Genomic DNA, 22,763 nt, shown 5'->3' on the forward strand with positions numbered 1-22,763 from the left:
AATTGTAGGGAAAAGATCAGTAGTAAGAAGATAAACATGTGGCTACATAATCTGAGAGATTGGTTTGGAGTGCTTAGATTCACAAAGTCAAAAACAAATACAGTTTCTCATTGCATTTGCTCTGGCCATGACTTAGAAATGGTATGTGTATGATGTGTATTTAGTAAAAGTAATATGAGTTTTTATTTTTATTATTATTTTTTTTTAAGTGCCTCTGATTGATTGTGAAATTAAAACCACAATTGAAATCCAGTGAATCTTTGCACAAATGTGCTATCATGCAGTGTCTCTAGTATACCCATCTATCACAGCATGTCACACTTTTCATTTACGACTGCTCATTGAACAATAAAGATGCCTAGAACAATAGTGTCTCCCATCAGGTATGGAGTGCCAGGTGAGGGGTTTTCACCTGATTTCATGCAACCCACACAACATAAATTTCATGCTTTCTGTACTTCATGACAATGTTCGGCCACACACTGCAGGGGCAATGAAGATATTCCTGCAGCATTTCCAATGGAAAGTGTTGGATAACACACCATACAGCCAAGACTTTGTTTCCTCTGAATTTCATCTCTTTGCTTGCCTGAACTGCTGGGTATGAAGACAACACTTTGGCACAGACAACAAGCTACAGACCAGCATGGAGATGTTGCAGAAATCACATGTGGCTGCCTTCTATGGCAAGGGTACTGAAGTCGTAAATCCCTCATAAAAATATGGCATGAGGAACAGTGGCCTGTCAAACTATGATGAGAAGTAGAAATATATACTATCATCCATTGTTTCTGAAAACAAAGTTACTAGTTTTACAGCTTCCATAGCATCTTCTTCAGGCTGCTGTTTAATTATAAAAAATGCTCAAAGCAATAAAGTATAAAATAAGTTCTGGAATACAATAAAGTTGGTATATCAAATAGATACAAGTGAATAATCATGAACTAAAAATAATATGAACATTAGTAGCTCATGTTCACAAGGTATGAGTCTAACAGGTCTATTAAGACAACTATGGGACACATAGTGTCATTAATTTGCTACATCCCACTACAATAACACCATTTTGTTTCATAGTTGTCTTAACAAACTGGTGTACTTGCACATATGTCTATGAACTGCTGTTGTTCATATTATTTTTTGTTCATAATTACGTACTTGTATCTATTTGATGTAATAGTTTTATTGTATTACTGAACTTTTTTTATACTTTACTGTGTTACCGTATTTACTCAAATCTAAGCTGCACTCGAATCTAAGCTGCACCTGAAAAATGAGACTTGAAATTAAGGAAAAAAAAAAATTTCCCGAATCTAAGCCACACCTGAAATCTGAGACTCAAAATTCAAGGGGAGAGAAAAATTATAGGCCGCATCTCCAAATCGAAACAAAATTTGCCCATTGTAATATGAGACACAATTTAAGTCGAATGAATGATGATACAGCTACAGTAGTTTGGTTAGAGTCGTAATCTTAGCAGTTACGCTTTATCAGGTAGCCATTGTTATGCGTCAGGCCTGTGGCCGCTTGCGGCATGGCTTGCTTTTGTGTGCGCTACAATTAAAAAACAAAAAAAGAGAGAGGAATCGTCTCATTAGCGAAACAATGGCAAGAAACTGCTATTTGTTGTTGTCTTACACTGCTGCTTTCTTTGATAATGATCAACAAGAACCAAATAATAGACTGCGTATGATAGAAGATGTTCTGAACGAGAGTTTAGAAAAATTTTTCTCCGTTTGAAAATCTGTGCAGGCGCCTCTTTAGTACATTACATTCTGCACAAAAATTAGTCATCTAACATTCAAAAATCTAGTCAATTGCCATGCTTCATTTCTGACTGCATCACTATTAAGCATAAGAATAATACGAATATAAACATGACATGATATGTATATTATTCTGCGTTTGCTGTTGTCTCACTCTAGTTTCGTAGTTTATTAGGCAGACAGGATTTAAATGAGATAGCAGCAAACATGACACAATACATTGCAAAATGTTTATATGCGTATTCCTCTTATGGTGACGAGAATACCGCATGTGATTCACAATTTATAAAAGTTCCTATTAGCAACCATCTCTTCTTACAGATAGGAAAAAATTCAGAATGTAGAGTTGGCCATATTGACAAACATCCCAAACAGTCTTGCCAGTCGGATTTTCGTAGTACATTGAAATGCTGCTACATTCGAAGATGAACAATACGGAATTTGTATTTACTTCGTTGGATAATATATGAAAATGCAGTGGTCAAAACTCGGGGCGCAGAAAATAGCTCATCTTCCACTTTTTTTTTAAATTTATTTACTGACACAGAGGTTTTGGCGCCAGTATTTATCTTTGTGCCTACAAAGCATGCCTGTGTAGCGCGACATATAATCGACGGCAGAAGTAAGTTGTGGCGGCACCCACCATCTTTTTTCAGAATTTCTGCTTGCTTTGCACTCGATTCTAAGCCGCAGGCGGGTTTTTGGATTACAAAAACCGGGAAAGAAGTGCAGCTTAGATTTGAGTAAATACTGTTCACAATTACATACTTGTATCTATTTGATGTAACAGTTTTATTGTATTACTGAACTTTTTTTTATACTTTACTGTGTTAAGTACTTTTTGTACCTATATAAGGGCCTGAGGAAGAAACAACTGACACACTGAAACTAGTAGCCTGAATAAAGTTTCCAAAAAATGGCTGATGTTACATATTTATACAACGGGATATTGAAAAGTTGGCACCAGACTATGACATATGGCTAAAAAAAAGTCAGGGTGATGACTATGGTAAGAAGTAAATGGAAGGTGTAGCTAAATGTTGCAAATAAAACATTTTTGATTTCCACTCACTGTGGCTTCTATTTTACAGTCGATTGGTGGTCCTCATATTATCACTAGCAACAATAAATTGTGTCAGTATATTTATTTATTTAGCTTAAGTGTAAAAGAAAAATAATTTTCGCTTTAACTGTTGAAACGTGTTGTATTTTCTACAATGTTCAAATAATGTTACTGGAATGTCTGCTGATTAAAAACTATGTCACTGTTTTACAGGAAGAGGAATATGAGTTTGGAAACCCAAAAGCAGAAAAACTGTGGGGCAAGCTGCAACCCAGAAGTATGCAAATGGCACTGGCAAAGGCAGGTTACAGGTGGCGACGTAAACTGTGTGGCGGTAACAGCGGACCTTTCACTGGCATGAAGGCCATCGTATGCACAAAACAGAAGAAGGCGGTTCTTCTTGCTCAGGTTATCAAAGCAGGAGGTGGAGAGGTGCTGCACATCAGGCAAGTTCTTTGTTTCCACTTCTGATGTACGAATCTTCCAAAATGGTGCTCTCGGGCTACACACTAGAGCACTGCATCCGTGTGAGTAGCATTTGCCTGGACAATTGCAACTTGGGAGCCACTTCGTTGAAGCGGAGGTTAGCAGAGGGCCACACTATTTAATATGTTTGCATTCATTAGTTACATTTCTGTTTTAGAAAAGGTCAATTCTTCATTGAACACACTATATTCATCACTGATTTTAGGTTTTTTCGGATGTTTGTGGTTTCAATAAAGTTGGGTATCTATATATTTACTGTTGCACAGGCAACATGGAAATAAACCAGATTAACTGGAAAAGTGCTGTGCATCATACTGTGCGTGCACATCGTGTTGACACTCGGCTCAGTGGCTGGTGGGAGCGAGCATAAATGGGAAATGTTTTTACCTTCGACCCCATCAGCCACGGCACTGAGCGTAAACATGATTTGCACAGGTAGTATCTACTCTGCACATGTGTACTGATGTGGCTGTCCTAGTGAAGGTCAGCCATGCACGGGAAGGAAATCTCAGTTCAAGGCAGATTTTTATGACTTTTAGTGGGCCACACAAACACTCTTAGTGGGCCCACCCCTGATCTGTATCGCACACTATGCATGTGCACACGGCTGGCAGTTCCATGACTCGGTATCTCGGTATCATGTGGCACTCACTCCCCGTGCGCTGGAGAAAATCCCATGCAGCTAGACTCTAGAGGAACACAGGTGCTTTTTGGAAAAAAAAAAAAGGAGAGAGAGAGAGAGAGAGAGAGAGAGAGAGAGGAATAACATTGCTGTGGGTGGAGCTTGTGAAAAAAATCAAACTATCATTCAAACCTTTTATCTGGAAGTTTTCAGAAGATTGTGCAGCAGTGTTCATCAAAAAAGATCCAATTTGTGGCATTCGGGGGACTGGTTCTTCTGCCATGAAAACGCATCTGCACACACAGCCATGTCTGTTAAGACAGTTTTTGGCTAAAAATGGCATGGTTCCACTGACCCATGCACCTTGGACCTGGTTCCATGAGACTTTTTCTTATTTCCACACATAGAAAGGGAGGGACGAGCTGTCAGCTATTTCTAAAGATGACTACAAAAAAATGTTTCAAGCACTAGAAGCACTGATGGGACAAATGTATTAGATGTAATTGAGAGTATTTTGAAGGAGATAAGTTTGTTTTGTAAACAGTAGGAAAAGATATAGCTTTTAAAAAAATAGCCCCTTCCTTTTCTGTGTATACTCCCTCATATACACATTTGTCGCAATGTAATGCCACTAATGAGCCTGACAACCATTTGTGAATGCATTCACAGGGTGTATATGACCTGGGACCACCAGGAGATCTGGGCTAAACCAGAGATTTTTTTTTCATTCAGGGGAAAACTGAGGAGTTTGTGGCACATCTTGACAAGAAGAAGGGACCGGTTGGTAGGACATGTTCTGAGGCATCAAGGGATCACAAATTTAGCATTGGAGGGCAGCGTAGAGGGTAAAAATCGTAGAGGGAGACCAAGAGATGAATACACTAAGCAGATTCAGAAGGATATAGGTTGCAGTAAGTACTGGGAAATGAAGAAGCTTGCACAGGATAGAGTAGCATGGAGAGCTGCATCAAACCAGTTCAGGACTGAAGACAACAACAACAACAAAGGGGAAAACTGGGAAAAACCCAGGAATTTTTCATTGTTTTAGTTTTCCTGCAACCTGTTAGAAATAGGTTAGTTTCAGTAGTTGGCAGAGAGTGCCCGATAACAGGTGCCACCGAAATTCCACATCTATGATGACGCAGGAAGCCCATCTGTTCATACGACTAGAACATTAAAAGATCTTACATAAAGTTATAAAAAGAAAAAAGACATCAGAGGATTCTCTAACAGCATTGGAATTTCATGAACCATACTAAAATGTGCACATTTGTATGCCCAGATTCCCAATGAAGAAGGCCTTTAACTTCCATCTGGCTACTTTTAAAGTATGTGAACCATTCATAACACCAAGTACACTAATCACTGTAGGCTTCCTTCATCATTTGGTGTATCTCTGAAAAGGTTTTCTTGAGTTTCACTCAAAATTTAATGCAGATGTGTTGCTCCTCTAACTCTGTCATCTGGAAATACACAAACTGTGTGACACAATGTTCTACTCAACACAGTACTGAACAATAACTAAATGACATACTGGTACTACAATGAAACTTCTGGTGCATACACATTAAACACATGCATGTGCATGTATGCTAACCACATTTTGCTGCAACACAACATTGCTGAAAAATTATGAATGTTCCAGAATTTCCTGAACAGGCCTCATATTTATTACCAATACCAGGCATCGACTTTCAATTAAAACTCCCCCCCCCCCCCCCCCCCCACACACACACACACAGGAATTACATATGTGTGTATGAGTTACAGGTTGTGATGTAAGAACTACGACATATATATGTTTGGCTCAGGCCATAAGTCGTACATGAATAGCTAAAGTGGTTAAGGGGAATGCATTCATAAAGTGGGAAATTTGCATTTGAGTCCCGGTCTAGCACAAATTTTCATTGTTGTCATTCCCTTATACAGCTGATTGTTATTCATATTCACAACTGAAAATACATCTTGTGTTTTAATTCAGGAAGGTCATAATAAAATTAATGTTGTAACTGACCCATTGTGACTGGATCAAGCATTGTGCTCATAGAACTAACCTATATGGCTTCGGTAAGTAAAACAGAAACAGAGAAATAATTGTTCGCCAGAGAGAAAATGGAAATTACAACAATAATAAATTGTAGCCCCAAGATAGCAGGAAGCACATATACATGATAGCAGGCAAGGAGTGAACAGTTTTATCTTCTTGTTGTTGGTCTCAACTTGTGGCATTTTCAGTGGGTGTTGCTCTCTAAATAATAAGAAACATGTTGTGCAGAATGTGGTTAGCATATGGTCCTAGTGGTCAAATGGGCCAAAAATTTCCTGTAGGCAACCAAATTTGGTACAGTATCTACTGTTACTTGAACTATTATGTAACTCACACTGCAAGTTTTCACACATGAAAGTAATACTTTTAAAAAAGTTATCAGCTCTTAAAGAATGGAAAACATGATGGGATCATTAGGATGAAACAAGAAAATTAGTTATGGATTAAATGTTTATTGAATTAAATAAAACATGGACCATTAGACTGCATTGTAATTGGGACTGCCAGAATTAATTACAGTGGTTATTTCCGTCATGGAGCTAGTACCAACAGATGTCCCTAGTTGTAGGACTTTCAAAGCTCAGAGTCCAAGATTCTCCAGGTGTGGCTTTTATTGCTCAAGTGCACAGTGCTATGTGCCAGTTCTGAACCACATTTGACTGGCAACTGATCATACACTCTTAAGATGCAGAGTAAAATAGACTGATCAGGTAGGAAGTTGCAAAAGTAGATTTTTAGAATTCATCAAAGAATAAGGAGATTTGTGATTAAATTAAGCAGAAGGTTAAGCATCTTGTGGAATGAAAATTATGTGGATACAAACAAAAGGGGAATTTTTAACAAAGGTATTTATCCAACCAGTAAAAGACTTCGCAAGGGCAAAGGATTTAAAAGACAAGAAAATCTCAGATCAAATCAGGAAGCTAATCAGGAAAAGGCAGGAGTTTCAAGGTATAGATTAGATTAAATTAAATTAGAATAGATTCAGTTTGCATTCCGTATACCCAAAAACTGAAACGATCCTTGTTGGTGTGGAACATGCAGAAAGTGCAACATAAAAAACATAAAACATTTGAATATAATACTAACTACCCTGCTCATTTGTCAGGAGATTGTCAAAATAGGTGAATACATTACAGTAAACAGGAAGTGCTAATTTTTACAGAATTAATACTGTGTTATGCACTTTTAATAAATTTATCATGCACAATATACCTAATCTTTACTGTTGTGACCATGTAAGAGGAACATGATAGAATATGCTGAATTAACAAAGCAGAAACATATGATGGGTAGACTTCATATTTCAACAGTTGAGGTGGCAAATTGGCTAACTACAGAGAGGTAATTCTCCCAAGCATTTGAAAGGGTCTTTAAATGTTTGTATAGTTCAGGAGATGTACTGGAAACACTGAATGTTAATACTGTAATGGAAAATAAAAACTTTCTGCAGGTAATGCCAAATGAGATGTAGAACGGCATAGTGTTATGAACAAAGAAGAGGGCTGTGAGATGATAATGTTCCAATTGAAATGGTTATAGCTAGAAGAAGAAGAAGAATACAGAAGGGAACTTGAAAATTGATTGTTGGTGTTTGTGAAGCAAGAAAATTCTATAAAACTCAAATAATGCTTTAACTATCTTACTTTTCTGTAAAAAGGATAGACAAGACAAAAAATGCTACAGACATATCAGAGTTCTTTCAATAATATACATAATATTTACTAAAATTACCGACAACTGCATAGAAAACAGTTAGATTTTAATCCAGTAAAGGAACAATCTGGTTTTAGAAGTGTGTATAGCACAGTGAATCATTTGCAAGTTGTAAACAAACTTGTATAATGATGTAATTAACATCAATTACCACTTTGTCTGGAAGTAAAAGATTCTGAAAAAAACTTTAGGTTCTGCTTCAATGAGATCCATACTAACAGCCTTTGAGAAACAAAGTACTGATTCAACATAGGTAAGTACACAGATTGCTGTATGCCTCATTACTACCGCTTTGTTTAAACTCAATTAGTATAGTGAAAAATTTGGAATCGAAGGGGAAGTAGGGCAGTGAGATTCTGTATCAGAAAAAAAAATTCTCAGCAACTTTAAAGGAAGTCTTCAAATTTTTGCACTGAGAAAATGAGGAAAGAATATGTGTAAGCAGAATGTAATCAGAACAAAGTTGGTTTTTTTTTTTTTTTTTTTTTTTTTTTTTTTTTTTTTTTTTTTTTTTTTGGGGGGGGGGGGGGGGGGGACTGATGATGCGACCTAGTTTGCCTGTTGTACAAATAAACTTCAACAACCAATGGAATAACTTGACTTGAAAGTCGGCTTGAAAATCAGTTACAATAAGAATAAAAGAATGTATAACCAACATAGCAAAAAAAGGACACAGTAACAATGAAATTACAGAAACAGTACATTAATTTTTGTGTACAGAGTAATTGAAGACATCTGAATGCACAGCAAAAGAAACAAGCTGAATTCGCTTAGAGTGCTGTGGGTAAACATGTGTCTGTATACTAACATTTTCAGTCAGTCTGTGCAGTTTTAGATTTTGGCAGTGAGCTGTGAATTTTTAATGTGGAAACTATTCAAAAACTGATGATTGCTAGCAAACAGTCTAAGAATATACAACTGCCACGTACATCCCTCTCCCATAGAGACCACAAAGACAAGATTACATGAAATATTACATGCACTGGGCGTTTTAGCTCTCATTCTTCCTCACACAAATCAGACAGGAAAAAATCCAAAATTGTGGTACAGAGGTATATACCCTCTGCTGGGCCATTCACAGTGATTTGCAGAGTAAGGATGTAGATGTAGAAGACACAATGAGATGTATATTGGGAGAAATTTTTAAAAAATGCACTATGAAGGAATTATCAAAATGAGATGAAAATTTGTAGATGTGACGTACACATACAGACAAGCAAATGATACAATTTCAGAAAAATTCAATGATTTATTCAAGAAAAAGAGCTTCACAAATTGAGTAAGTCAATGATGCACTGGTCTGTATCTGGCCCTTATCCAGTCTGCTATTTGGCTTGGCATTGACAGAGTTGTTGGATGTCCTCCTGAGGGATATAATACCAAAGTCTGTCCAGTTGACATGTAAGAATGTCAAAGTCTGGGGATGGTTAGAGGGCCCTGCCCATAATACTCCAAACATTCTCATTTGGGGAGATATGCAGTAGATGCAGTATTCCTTGATTTGTGAAAAGCATTTGACTCAGTACCACACCTATGCTTATTGTCAATAGTATACTCATGTGGGATATTAAGTGAAATTTGTGACCGGATTGAGAACTTTTTTGTAGGAAGGATGAAGCATGTTATCGTGGATGGAGAGTCATCATCAGATGTAGAAGTAATGTCACATGTGCCCCAGGGAAATGTGTTGGGACCCTTGCTGTTCATGTTGTATATTAATGACCTTGCAAACAATATTAATATTAACATCGGGCTTTTTGCAGATGATGCATTTATCTATAATGAGATAGTATCCAAAAAAGCTGCATAAATATTCAGTCCTATCTTGAAACAATTTCAAAGTGGTACAAAGATGGCTTTAAATGTCCAGAAATGTAAAATTCTGCACTTTACAAAATGAAAAAACATAGTATCCTATGACTATAATATCAGTGAGTCACTGTTGGAATCGGGCAACATATACGAATACCTGGGTGTAATGCTTTGTAGGGATATGAAATGGAATAATCACATAGGCTCAGTCATAGGTAAAGCAGGCGGTAGGCTTCAGTTTATTGATGGAATACTGGGGAATTGCAATCAACCTACAAAGGAGATAGTATAGATGTAGATCCAGTGACCCTGCTGGTCAAGGTAGGGTTGTCAGGCATGAACAGAAGCAGTAGAAAATTTCCGTATTTGTGGTGGGCATTATCTGCTCATATGTAATCCCAGGATGGCAACAAAACAGGGGATAGAATATCATTGACATATTGCTGTGCAGTAAACGTGCTGCAGATGACAGCCAAGTTGGCCCTGCTATGAAATAAATGGCACCCCAGACCATCACTGCTGGTCAGGCCATATATCGGTTGACAATCAGGTTGTTATTGCACTGCTGTCCGGGGCATCTCCAAACGTGTTTTCAGACTGGAACCTCATTTACTGGAGTAGAATTGTCTTCAGTTATGACTTCCACTTTCTACTGAGCCTTGATGACCAGCAAAGACATGTACATGTACAACACTTCTACCAATTTATGTCCCATTTGGGACATTTGGGTAATTCCTTTGTAGTGCATGTTTTATATGTAAAAGGAGAAACAGGTAAACATGTAAATGGATGATGGATCAGATTGAATTGAAAGATTCAATTAAAAATGCAATAAAAATGAAATAGAGGTGACAAGACATGTAGGCAAGTGGTAGATGGACATAGGATGCTGGATGCTAAGAGAGAAGAAACGTCAGCGAGAGGGGTCAGTAGAAGTCATTACAAAATTTGCAAAAGCAGCGTGGGTACATGTAGTTGAAGGTTACAAATATGCAATGTGTTGGGAAGTCTAGAGGTTGACTTTATTATCCAGTAGTGTGGACGATCATGATGAAGTTTCGATTTTGTCTTCCTTAACTTCAATCTGTGCTTTGATTGTTAAGTTTGTGTAGTTTAATTATAACATAACAGCAGGAAAAATGTGAATTTAAGGATGTTATTACTGAAGCTGAAAAGACCATAGCATCTCTCAGTTGGAGCAATTTGGTGAAGCTTTTAGAAGTATTTTGTTGAAATTTTGGATCAGAAGTGCTACAAGAGTCGTAATGTTGCATGTGTGGACATTATCCCAAATCTTGTAAATATTGTGTCCTTGAATATTAGGTGTTATACCTCAAAACACACATTTCTGCAGTAAATATTTTTCAAGTAAAGGAGACCACCTACCAAAAACCTGAAGTAGTTGCTTCACTGCCTGACCCATCTGGAGCCTTCCCTCCACTCAGAACAACACAAACGGAAGTTATCCTCACAACACATCATTCGCTCCTGTAACCCTCCTGGCCTCCATTAACCAACTGCCCCATACTCTCCACCCAACAGTTTCCCCTTCCTCTGTCCTGTTGACGACTCAATGCTACCATTTTCCAGCAGGTGGTGTCCCATACTTCTAAAATACTTATATTCCACCAGGACTTTCCTACCTAATCATTTCTGTATTATTATGTTTACATCAATGCCTATAACTCCACAAGCCATCTTATGGAGTGTGCTGGAGGGTACGTTGCATACTGCTGTCATTTTCCCCTTCCCCTGTGTAAGTTGCAAATGATTCACGAGAAGAATGATTGCTGGTAAGTGCCCACATGGACTCAAAGCTCTGTGACTTTACCCTCATGTTCTTTTCATGAGATATATGTAGGAGGAATCAATATATTGGTTGACTCTTCCAGGAACATACACTCTCAGGAGTTTAGCAGTAAAGCACATCCTGATGCAGAATGCCTCTCTTGCACATCTGCTGCCAGAGTTGGGTGATTGCCTCCATGACACTTTTTGCTCACTAAATGAACTTCTAACAAAGTGTGATACTCATCTTTGGACCTTCTATATTTCCTCTATCAATCCCATCTGTTATGGATCCCAGACTGATGAGCAGTATTTAAGTATTGGTCAACTGAGGGTTTTGTAAACTACATTGTCTGTTGGTGCACTATGCTTTGTGAGAAGTCTTCCAATGAATTTCAGTCTGGCATCTGCCTTATATGTGATTAGTTTTATGTGGTTGTTCCACTTGAAATTGCTCCATGCACATGCTCGTAGATTCCAGTTATTGCTTCCAGTTATTGTTCTGCAATTGTGTAATAATACAGTAATGGGTTATTCTGTTTATGTATGTACAATATGCAATGTTTGTTTATTTTGAGCATCAATTGCCAGTCTTCGCAGCAAGCATCAATCTTCTGCAAGTCTTCCTGCATTTTGGTGCAATTTTCAAATATTGCGACTTCTCTGTATACGACAGCATCATCTGCAAAAAGCCTTGTGGAACATCCAACCTGATCTATTGGGTTATTTATATATATCCTAAAAAGTTCTTGTAACAGTCCCTTGGGGTACACCCAAAATTCTTTTAGGCAACAGTGCAGAACTGTTTTGAATACCTTCTGGAAATTAAAGAACACGGCATCCATCTGGGTGCCACTATCTGTTGTTTTTCAGGTGTTGTGGATGAACAGAGCGAACTGAGTTTCACATGATTAGTGTATTTGGAACCCATGTTGGATCCTACTGAAAAGAGTTTTTGGTCTCCAGAAATTTCATAATATACTAGCATGAAACATGTTCCAAAATTCTTCAATACCTGTGCCATATAGTTCCCCTCCAAGAAGCTGTTCTGCGAAGTGTGCACATAGGAACTTTCCCTCCAGAATGTCCTACTCTCATTGTTCCTCTAGCCTAAATCTACACTAGCCCCCACTGTCTTTCCAGTTCGGTACCTCATGTGCTCCAGCTTTCCTTTCCATTTCTTTGCCACCATATTCCTTCCTCACCCCAACACTAGGGTGGAGGGGATGGGGTCAGTTGCTAAAGGAGTGTAGTGTAATGGATCTGGGAGATGTATTATTTTCAACTGAAGTTATCGATACCGAATTTAGTGGGCGAAGTGGTGAATGTTTTTCTCTTATATTTTTGTCGGAATTTTTATAAATTATAATCTACTTATTTTTTATGCTAATTTACTATTATGTTTAAAAATTGCAATATATTGATTGATATTGGTGGATATGACGAACAATATCAAAGAGACTTATTACAAGTGGAAGTTTGGGTGTCGTGTGGAATATCTTTGAAGCTAGAGTCATTCGTTGTCACTTGTAGAGTCGGCTGTGGTCGGTTGAGACGCAGTCGTGGAACAAAGTTTTACTTCCCTGTGACATAAATCAAAAGTGAATGATGAACTTATGAGTTTTTTGTATTACTTTTTATATCAAGTATAGCAAGCAAGCACATCCAGAAAGAAAAATGGTATTGGAAACACCCAAATTGAGACAGCCATGGTGAACAGCAGAACTTCTGCATCCACCAAACTGCAATATTTGAATCATACTCATATTAGACAACTGGAGCCACCTGAAGGAATTTAACTATTATATATATATACAAAAAAGTGACTACTTTATTTGATCTATGCCAGGTTTTATTACAAAATTACAATAGTGGAACGACAGTTTCAGTAGTAACTTAGGCATGAAACAATAGGTAGGTAAGTGATTGCTGTCTTCATTTTACTGTCTCCAGCTTTAAATTACTACTGATTTAACATTTTGTTTGAAAAATATGTTATTATATGATTGGGGAACTGATGGAGGGCATTTCCACTGGAAAGTACATATTGGAAAACAAAATGTTCCAAATTTGGAGGCGTTTTAGAAAGAGTTAATTTTTTCATATTCCTCACTTCCTTGATGTTGGGCTGATACCAATCTGATTCGCTGTTTTGTGATACTGTTTGCGATACAGTGCAATGATTCCTTTATTGAGTTGATGGTTGCAGTTATAAAATGTTTTCCATATTAAAATTTAGTAAGTTTATTTTTTAGGAAGTAAAGCATCCTGTTTTCTAATATGATACCAGAAAATTTTGCATCATATATAAACAAGTGTGAGGAAAGACAGCCAGTTGCCATTTATTTATTTATTTATTTGTTCTGTGAATTTAGGACTGTGTAGTGTAATTGCTTATTTGCTATATACAGTTCTTGAAATTTTTCGCATGTTATTTTAACAAAAAGTAATATTCTGCAATATTTTATTGCACTATGCACTTAAACAAATACAATCTGAATTCATGGTACAGTTTTGTTTTTCTAGATACTCCCTTACTGTATAGAAGCAGTACTTGATCATGCAATCCTTCAGTGTTCATTTGAAAGTTCTTTGCATTCATTATTATTTTTATGGATTTGGGTAATTCATTATAGTTTGATGCCAGAGTGGACTTTCGTGGATTGTGATTTATTTGTTCCATAACGTAAAAGCTCTGAATCATTCAGTTCAGGTACAGGATGCGTGTCAAAATTGTGTCAAAACTTCACCATAAATGTGGAACAATTGATGTTAATACTAGAATCCTAATAATAAAACAATTTTGTAAGTTACCCCCTGCTCAAATTATCATTTGCTTCTTGGTGAATTCTTCTACCGAATATTACTATTTCTCACACAGAATCTGCTGAAGCCCAGTTTTTAGAATATGTGGCTCCATATTAAGAATGTTTTTGGCACTTAATTCATTACGTATCTTTATCCCCAGTTATTGTGGAGTTTGTGCGCATAATTTCAATTTGTGTGTAGGTGATGTAAAATTATTTTTATTTTTTGTGTTGTATCAAACAGTTTTTGTTTACTGTGTAGGAAGTTTATAATTTCATAAATGTATGTAGAGGGAACAGTTAGGATTTGTAGTTTTCAAAGTAAAGGGTGACAAGATTCTGTTTTCTGTGCATTACACGTCTACCTACAACCTTTTTTTTTTTTTCAGTTTGTGGATTTTGTTGATTCCTTATGCACTTTGACTCATCTCTGACATGATAAACCCGTTATCATGTCTTCTGATTTATATATATAGCTCCTATGAATAAAAGCGAGTCCAATTTCTCCATTACTGTGAACTGGTATTACAATTAATTTTATTACACAATTAATGCCACCAAAGGTTGCCCAGTCACAGTTGATTATGTCCAAAAATATCACTGTGTTGTTTCCCTCTGTTTGTGGGATGCATGTGTAGAGCAACAGCATTAAGAGGTATGCAGCAAAATAAGATGGTAGAAGAACTAATGGTTATATGTTGTATTCTCACTAGTGGAGGATGTGACATGTGGGTCATGTATTTTGATCAAGTTTTGCAAGACCATTCTGTGTTAAAAATAAAAAGACATGTGTTTTGGCTTTTTGCTCCCGTTTTTGGAAAAACTGAGTTCAAAGTTGATGGAAAATGGTATTTTTAGTGCTATACATCAAAAGATCATCTAAAACCAAACATTTTTATGAATATAATATGGGGCCAAAGTTAATAATGTTCAAGTTCTTGATGTTTTTCTGTTTTTATTCTGTATCTTAGGTATCTATCATTCATTGTGTCCAGCAGAGTGAAGTTGAAGTTGATGGCCAAGTAGTCTAGGCATTAGATTAGATTACAAAACCACTGTTCCATGTTCAATTCTTTGTCATTATATTTTTTGATCCGAGTTTTTTTCTTTCAGCAGTTTGATAATATTTTGATAATCCAATACTTTTCTCTGCCTTCTTCTTCTTCTTTTAAAAAAGTAAAACACTGGACAATGTGATTAATAATCAAATAAATATACATTAAAATGTATTGACAGTTGTTTTCATTGAGATACATGATGTGCTAGATAGGAATCAAACACTGACCAGCGGAGTTACTCCAATGCCTTGACTGCTCGGCTGCCCATCTCACTCTGTTAGGCACACTGAATGACAGTTATCCAAGCTACAGCACAAAAACATTAGTAATTTGAACATTATTAACTTTGGGTCCCATATCATATCAATAAAAATATTTGTTTTTAGATGATCTTTTGATGTATCACATTGAAGAAAATACAATTTTCTGTCATTAAATTCGCCCCCCCCCCCCCCCCCCCCCCCAGCAAGATAGTGTATAAAAAAAGCCAGAACACATGTCTCTATGTTTTCAGTGTAGAAAGTCCTTGCAAAACTTTATGAATATGGTAACTGACATATCAGACCTGCACTTCACCAGAAATAAACAAACCACTTATTGTGGTATGTAGGTCTAGATTTAAATTTAATGGTTATCTGCAATTAGATTTTAAATTTAATTAGGGAAGATCTATTTGTAGCACAACTTAAATATATTTAATTTTTGCTGGTACTAATAATTGTTTTTATTTCTGTAGGCCGCCGTGCAAAGATCCACAGGGTGCGACACATTGCTTTGCTGATATTAAAGATTTAAGTGAACCAATAGATATGGAAGCCTTAATTAAGAATAAAGTACCATGTTTGTATCCTGTCTACATCCTCGCTTACCTTGTAAAAGAACCTCCACCAGATGCTAAAAGATATATCCTTCCAGAATACAAATGGATAATGGCACAGCTAGACAGATTATAGTCACTGCATTTCTTAAAATAAGAACTTAAGCTGTATATATGTGCCTGTGTTATTTTCATGTGCTTCTTTGAAATTCATAACAGGGCCTTTGCCATGTATACTGCATGGTTTATTTGTTGACATGGCAATGCTTAAAAAATTGCCAAGCATTTTAATACATATTTTTTTTTTAAATATGTGGAAAAGTGTAAACCCATACTGGGATCACCAATTCTTGTGTAAAAAATATCAACACACCCACCTCATTGCTTGATTGTAAGTACAATTTCTTTTTTATGAATTAACCTAGAAAAACAGGGTGGTGTGGAAACAACTGACACAATTTGATCACGAATATTGTACATGTGCAGTATTTTGTGTTGGGTGTCAGAGAGAAAAGGGCAAAGGAGAGGGTGTGATTTCATATGCCAGCAGCAGTGGAATGTGTAACATCGTCTTAGCTCAGTTTGATGTTATTGCAAAAATAAATCTGTGACAGCAATGCATCATTCTTTTAGACAACATTTTAATGTTGGTCAACATGGTTGAGTACCATTTGGGAGTACCGTATTGGTTTAGCTGAAGAAACTTGGAGGCAATATTAGTGTACTGAATGTGAAGCACTGACATCAGAGAGCAACACACACACTCAAGACCTTGCAGCAAGAACAAAGATTTTGATCATAGTCTTAGACTCTTACACAGTTTCGTATTTTAGGGTAAATTAAAGAAGTTTACGCCAAATATTTGATGATATGTAATTTCATCTTTACAAATTGGAAATTTATCAGAAACTTAATCCCAGAGACAAGTAAAAACAAGGTACTTTTTGCACTGCCATGCTCAATTCACTAAGCAGAAGCCCTGTTTTCTTGAATAATTTGTTCATTATGCCAAACCTCATTTTCATTTTTAGAGGCTTTGTGAACTAACAGAAAGTGAAGTTCTGATCTCCAGTACCTCTACATCTACATGACTACTCTCCAATTCACACTTAAATGCCTGGTAGAGGATACTTTGAACCACCTTCAGACTTTTTCTCTACTGTTTCACATGGGAAAAGTCAATACTTAAATCTTTCTGTACAAGCTCTGATTTCTCTTATTTTATTATGATTATCATTTCTACTGATGTAGGCTGGAAACAATAAAATATTTTTTCATTTAGAGGAGAAACTTGGTGATTGAAATTTTGTGCAAAGATTCCACCACACAAAAAATGCCTTGGTTATAATTATTGCCGTCCTGACTCACTTATCATACCTATGACACTCTCTCTCACATTTAGTGATAGGGTAGAGCAAGCTGCCCTTCTTTGAACTTTTTCAGCCTCTTCCATCAATTCTCTCTTGTAAGGATCCTATAACAGCGTAGCAGTACTCTAGCAGAGGACGAACAACTGCAATGTAGATGCCCTAGTTAGGAAACTTGTTGCATCTTCTAAGTGTTCTGCCAGTAAAATGTATTCTTTAGTTTTTCTTCCTCACAACATTATCTCTGTGAGTGTTCCAACTTAAGTTGTTCAGATTGTAATTCCTAGGTATTTAGTTGAATTGACAGCCTTTAAATTAGTGTGATTTATTGTGTAATTGAAATTTAACAGATTTCATTTTGTACTCATGTTGGTAACTTCACTGTTTTCCTTATTAAGGAAAAATTGCCACTTTCCAGACAATTCAGATATTGTATCTAAGTCACTTTGCAGTTGGTTCTGATCTTCTGATGACTGTAATAGGTGGTAGACAACAACTTTATCTGGGAACAATCTAAGAGGGCTGCTCAGATTGTCACATGAATTGTTATGTAGATTAGGAACAGCAGAGGGTCTATAACACTTCCTTGGGGGGCACCAGATATCACTCGATGATTTACTACTGGTCATTATGTACTGTGATCCTTCTCACAGGAAATCATGAATCCAGTAAAACAATTGAAATGATATCCCCACTATATAGGCATGCAAATTGATTGGAAGTACCTTGTGAGGAGCAGTGTCATAAACCTTCTGGAAAGGTAGAAATGTGGAATCAGTTTGAGATCCTCTATCAATAGCATTCATAATTTTGTGAAAATAGAGAGCTCGTTGGGTTTGACAAGAACAATATTTTGTTTCTCAAACAGCTGCACAAGAAACCATTGCAGTCTCCCAAAGTGATAGTTTGGTGTAAATTCAGTGTTTTGGGATTGTAAACCCACATTTTTTTTTTTTTTTTTTTTTTTTTTTTTTTTTTAGGATGAGGATGAAGTAACAGCTGCTACTAACTCAGAATGTTATGTCACTGTGTTAGAAAACTTTATTCAGCCTCACTTATGACGGCTTGATATTGATCCAAACGTGACATGAGACAATATGGCCATTGGTTATGGAATGTTCAGAAGCATTATCTCTCAGTCTGGAGACATTGCGTGGCTTTCTTGGTTACCCAGTCTTATTGTCTAATATTTTTTCATGTGGGGATTCTTGAAAGACTGTGTGTTCTGGAAGCATATAGTGCACATCTGAGAAGCCAAATAAACAATTGCTGATGAAACTCTGGCTATTGACAGTGACCTACAGATGCCTGTGTATGACAAGTTCTGGAAGTACATTGATTTAAATGGAGGCCATCTTCCTGATGGAATTTTTAAGCATAACCTTGCAAGCTTTGGGTAATAAATGGCATATTTCAGAGTATTTATAGAATACTTTACTCAATCTTTTCTGTTTTAATTTCATAATCTATGAATATCAGAAACATGTCAGCCGGCTCGGCACCAGCTTTTATGATATTGCTGTCACTGTTTAATTGTTTAAACAATAAAATTACAATAGTGTGAAATGTGCTTAAAATAGTGAAAGACAAGGATACTGTGGCACCTTATTCTAAAACAGTCCTAAGTGTATACACTGTTGCTTCTTCTTGATCGGTGTTTACGTCATGTTAAGTATACAAGCGAAACTCGTAAAAGTAAACTTTTAATTTCTGTTCCATCCTGATAACTATACTGTATGTCTAAATTCACTGAGAAGTACATTACTTATTCCAAGAAAGTGCTTTAAAACCAAGTGATCTTGTAAACTACAATTGAAACAGTATACGAGCTGACAAACTAATCAAAAGTTAATTGTTATGTTTACTCCTCAAATTATTTATATTCTAGCAGGACTTCTCATTAGCTTATTGATTAGTGTATTTCCAATCTGTTGGAGTGAAATTGATGTGTTTAGATGTTTTCTTAGCACTTATGCAGAGCAGCAAGCAATGTATTGCTTTATTACTTTGTTGCGTATTAATTTTTTACCTCTAGATATTCTGCTCACAATGTGTACAATGACGGATTCTAAATTTAAAATTTTTACACAAATGACAAACCATTTTTACGTGTATTCATAATGGAGTATCTAATTTTGACAGGGAAGAATACACAATTAAGCTGAAGAGGGAGATGATTATCTGATTTTGCCATGTAGCTGTTCACAGTGATTTACAGATGTAAATCTTCATTTCGATGCCAAATATTTAGTTTGGGATGTTTATAATGAGTTAAAAACTGTAACTGAGACCATATTTCTTAATGTTTAGTTTCCACAATTTGGTACACTTTTTGTTTTCTTGAACCAACATACTGACATTGGATACTGAAACCTCACAATCATGACAGATTCATTGCTAAGTAATTAACTACCTAACAACAACAAACTAACTGGTGGTTGCTGTCACCATTTGTAAGTACATGATGACAATAGCTATTGTACACGACAACTGTAGCTATTTGTTCTTACATTCTTTCATTATAATCGATCAGTATTTATAGAATTTTGATAAAATGTGTAGAGAATTTGTTACAACAAAATACAATAAGAAGTTTCTTATGACCGGTATTTTGGGGGAAACATATTTTTAGATCGAAAATTAATAAAATATACTTTGCAATCAATGACATGTGAATAATTTTAATGTACTCTGTTAATTACTCAGCGAATTTCATTATGAATATTCTCCAAGTCTTTGACATAAGCTCAAAAATTGATACAGTTAAATGTTTGGTTGAAATTTTGTATATATTTTCAAGTCAATTTAATACCTTCTGGTATGTTGTAGAAAGTAATTTTACATAAAAGAAGAAAAAGTTTAGATCTAACAGTATAGTATGTAAACAAGATTACACCTGCAGTGTGATAAAATACCTAAATTGTGTAGTGGTGTATTATAAAACAGTTTGAAATCAAAGAATGAAAAAAACCATGAGTATTAGCACTTATTTATAATGTGACTTTTAAGTTTCTAGGTTAATTAAACATTTTTACTGTTTTTGTGTAATTGATACCTCTGTAGGGATTACATAGTTTGCAGAAAGAAATCATGTAATATAAATTTCAAAAATATGTGATGTCTGGTATCATGTCAGTTTCATAATCTCCAATTTGGTCTACCATACAGCCCCAGAATGCCTTACATAAAAATTATCAATTAGATACTGCTTGCCTGCAACAGACAAACCAAGTTAGTACATGAGAATATAAGTATGTAGAAACATGAAAACAAAACATGTTTTTTGGAAATTTTGTATAACTGCTGTGTGTATGTGTGTGGTGCTCTATATCTAATTATAACGTGTATAAAAAATGAAACATTCTAAGTTCCAGTTACTGTGTTACATAATTCATAGCCAAAGTGAAGAAAAAACAGTACTGAGTAATCAACATTAATATTAAAGAATGAAATTGTAGCAAAAGCTGTTTTTGTACATCTGTCTGAATCATATCAACTAATGTTACAGAACAAACGGTACAATGATTGTTCTGATCTTGTATTCTAGTCAAAGTATATGTATCCTTTGAAAATAAGAAACTGTTGTGAACTGAATTGTAATAATTTGTGTATACATTAATTACTTTATGAAAAGTATATTGCACATTATAGCTGACTTTTAGATGTCTAATCAACAAGTCCATCTGCAAAATAAATCTCCCTAGCAACGTAACATTCTTCATAGCAAGAGTCAGTAATTCATTCCAGCAAAATTTCCTATGCTGGCAGTTACATTTTTAGCATATTTTTGATTATGACATGTACTACACTACAGTATTTCTGAGTCACTGGATTTGATCCATAATTTTTTTTAGGAAAAGGAATTTTTCTTAATTATCAGGTCTTCCTTAGCAACTTGTCCATTAATTTGTATTTTCCTGTATAGTGTGCCTGGCATCTTCTATACATATCAGTAATTTGGCTATTCTTTCATATCTGCCAGAGCTGGTCACCAGGACATTTTATACTGAAATAGAAACAAGACAATAAATAGTTTCAAAATGATGTCAAGTCAGGACAAAGGTAATATGTTTTGGACAAGAGGCAATCAATGCTAGTGACTTTAGGAGCAGCAATCTCAAAAATTAATGTGAAATAATTACATATTTAGTCATAAATTCATACTTTCCTGAAAATGAAATAACATAATCTAACTTAAATAATGCAGTCTGCAAAATGTTACAAAGCATATATGTAAAAACCATTATTAGTAGCTGTGGTGGATATAGCATTAGACAGAACAGGCATTTGTGAACTGAAGTCTCTCCTCATCCTTACTGAAATCATTAATTTTAATCAGAAAAGAATCAACATTTCTTGTAATATAAAACATATACCATATACAGGTAAACACAATAAAATTGTGAGCATCATCATAATCACCCAGAATCCAGTGGTCAAAGGATATTTTAAATGATTTAACATTTGACTTAAATGAGTTTACAAGGTCCTTTCAACAGCACTGTCTCAAAACTAGCTAGAAAATGCATCTTGTCAGCTGTCTTGCATATTTATAATGAGTACATGAATATATTTTACTTTTGATCATGGTATTTGACCAGTAAATGTAAATTTCCAACCTCCCTGATCCCTCTCTTATAGCAACCATGAGTCTGCTAAGGACACCACAGTAAGGCTTGTAACAATTATAATTTACTTAGTTAACATTGATACCACATTCTAATAACCAGTTCACCTTTATACAAAGTATTATCAAGTCGTCGTCATCTGTCATAAGTTTTGTTACACATTCTCACATGCCCTGAATAATATGGCTCATTTTAAGGTAAAATCTCCGTTTATCATTGTGGAAACATTCTCTTATACCAAGCAGTTCATAGCACTGTAACAAGTTCATCAAAATAGCATAGTTTCCCATTAGCATAAGATCCCATATCTTTTTAAACATAAATCATGAATAATGTAAAAGTTCAGTGTGTCTGTAGCAGATCAGTCACCTCACATAAAATAAATAAGATCCATGAATCATTAACATTAAAAATAGTAATAAAAATTCAGTTAATTACTAATAAAGCCATCAATTGAATGTGTGGAATAAATTTCAACACCAGCTATGCTGTAGAAAATGTCAAAATTAATTCAGTAAGTAATGAGTAAGATAAGCAATCTTGTGTGCATCTCTTTCTTTCTTTCTTTCTTTCTTTCTTCATCTTTTAAACGATGCAAACTAACATGTGACAAAGTTAAAATACTTCTGTCAGATCAGCAGCTATTAGAGTATAAACTGTTTCATAGAATAAAGCACCAGATAGTGACAAGGCTTTTTCCCAGTCTGATTAAGTGTTGTATAAACCACATGACATTTTATCACAACCACAGTGTAAATCTGTGGAAATACAAGAAAATATGCTAGT

The 22,763-nt window shown here is 35.6% G+C and overlaps 1 protein-coding gene across 1 annotated transcript in view; it reads left to right on the forward strand.

The window, feature by feature from the left end:
- The window catches only part of LOC126293396 (DNA topoisomerase 2-binding protein 1-like), a 113,840-nt gene extending 92,836 nt beyond the window's left edge, over positions 1-21,004 (forward strand). Inside the window, exons 9-10 of the mRNA XM_049986604.1 lie at positions 3,043-3,275; positions 15,902-21,004. Coding sequence (XP_049842561.1) covers positions 3,043-3,275; positions 15,902-16,118 — 450 coding nt within the window. The 3' untranslated portion in view covers positions 16,119-21,004. The remainder of the gene's footprint in view (positions 1-3,042; positions 3,276-15,901) is intronic.
- The last annotated feature ends 1,759 nt before the right edge of the window (positions 21,005-22,763 follow it).

This window comes from Schistocerca gregaria, chromosome 10 (assembly GCF_023897955.1).
Source record: "Schistocerca gregaria isolate iqSchGreg1 chromosome 10, iqSchGreg1.2, whole genome shotgun sequence".
Taxonomy (NCBI): Eukaryota; Metazoa; Arthropoda; class Insecta; order Orthoptera; family Acrididae; genus Schistocerca; species Schistocerca gregaria.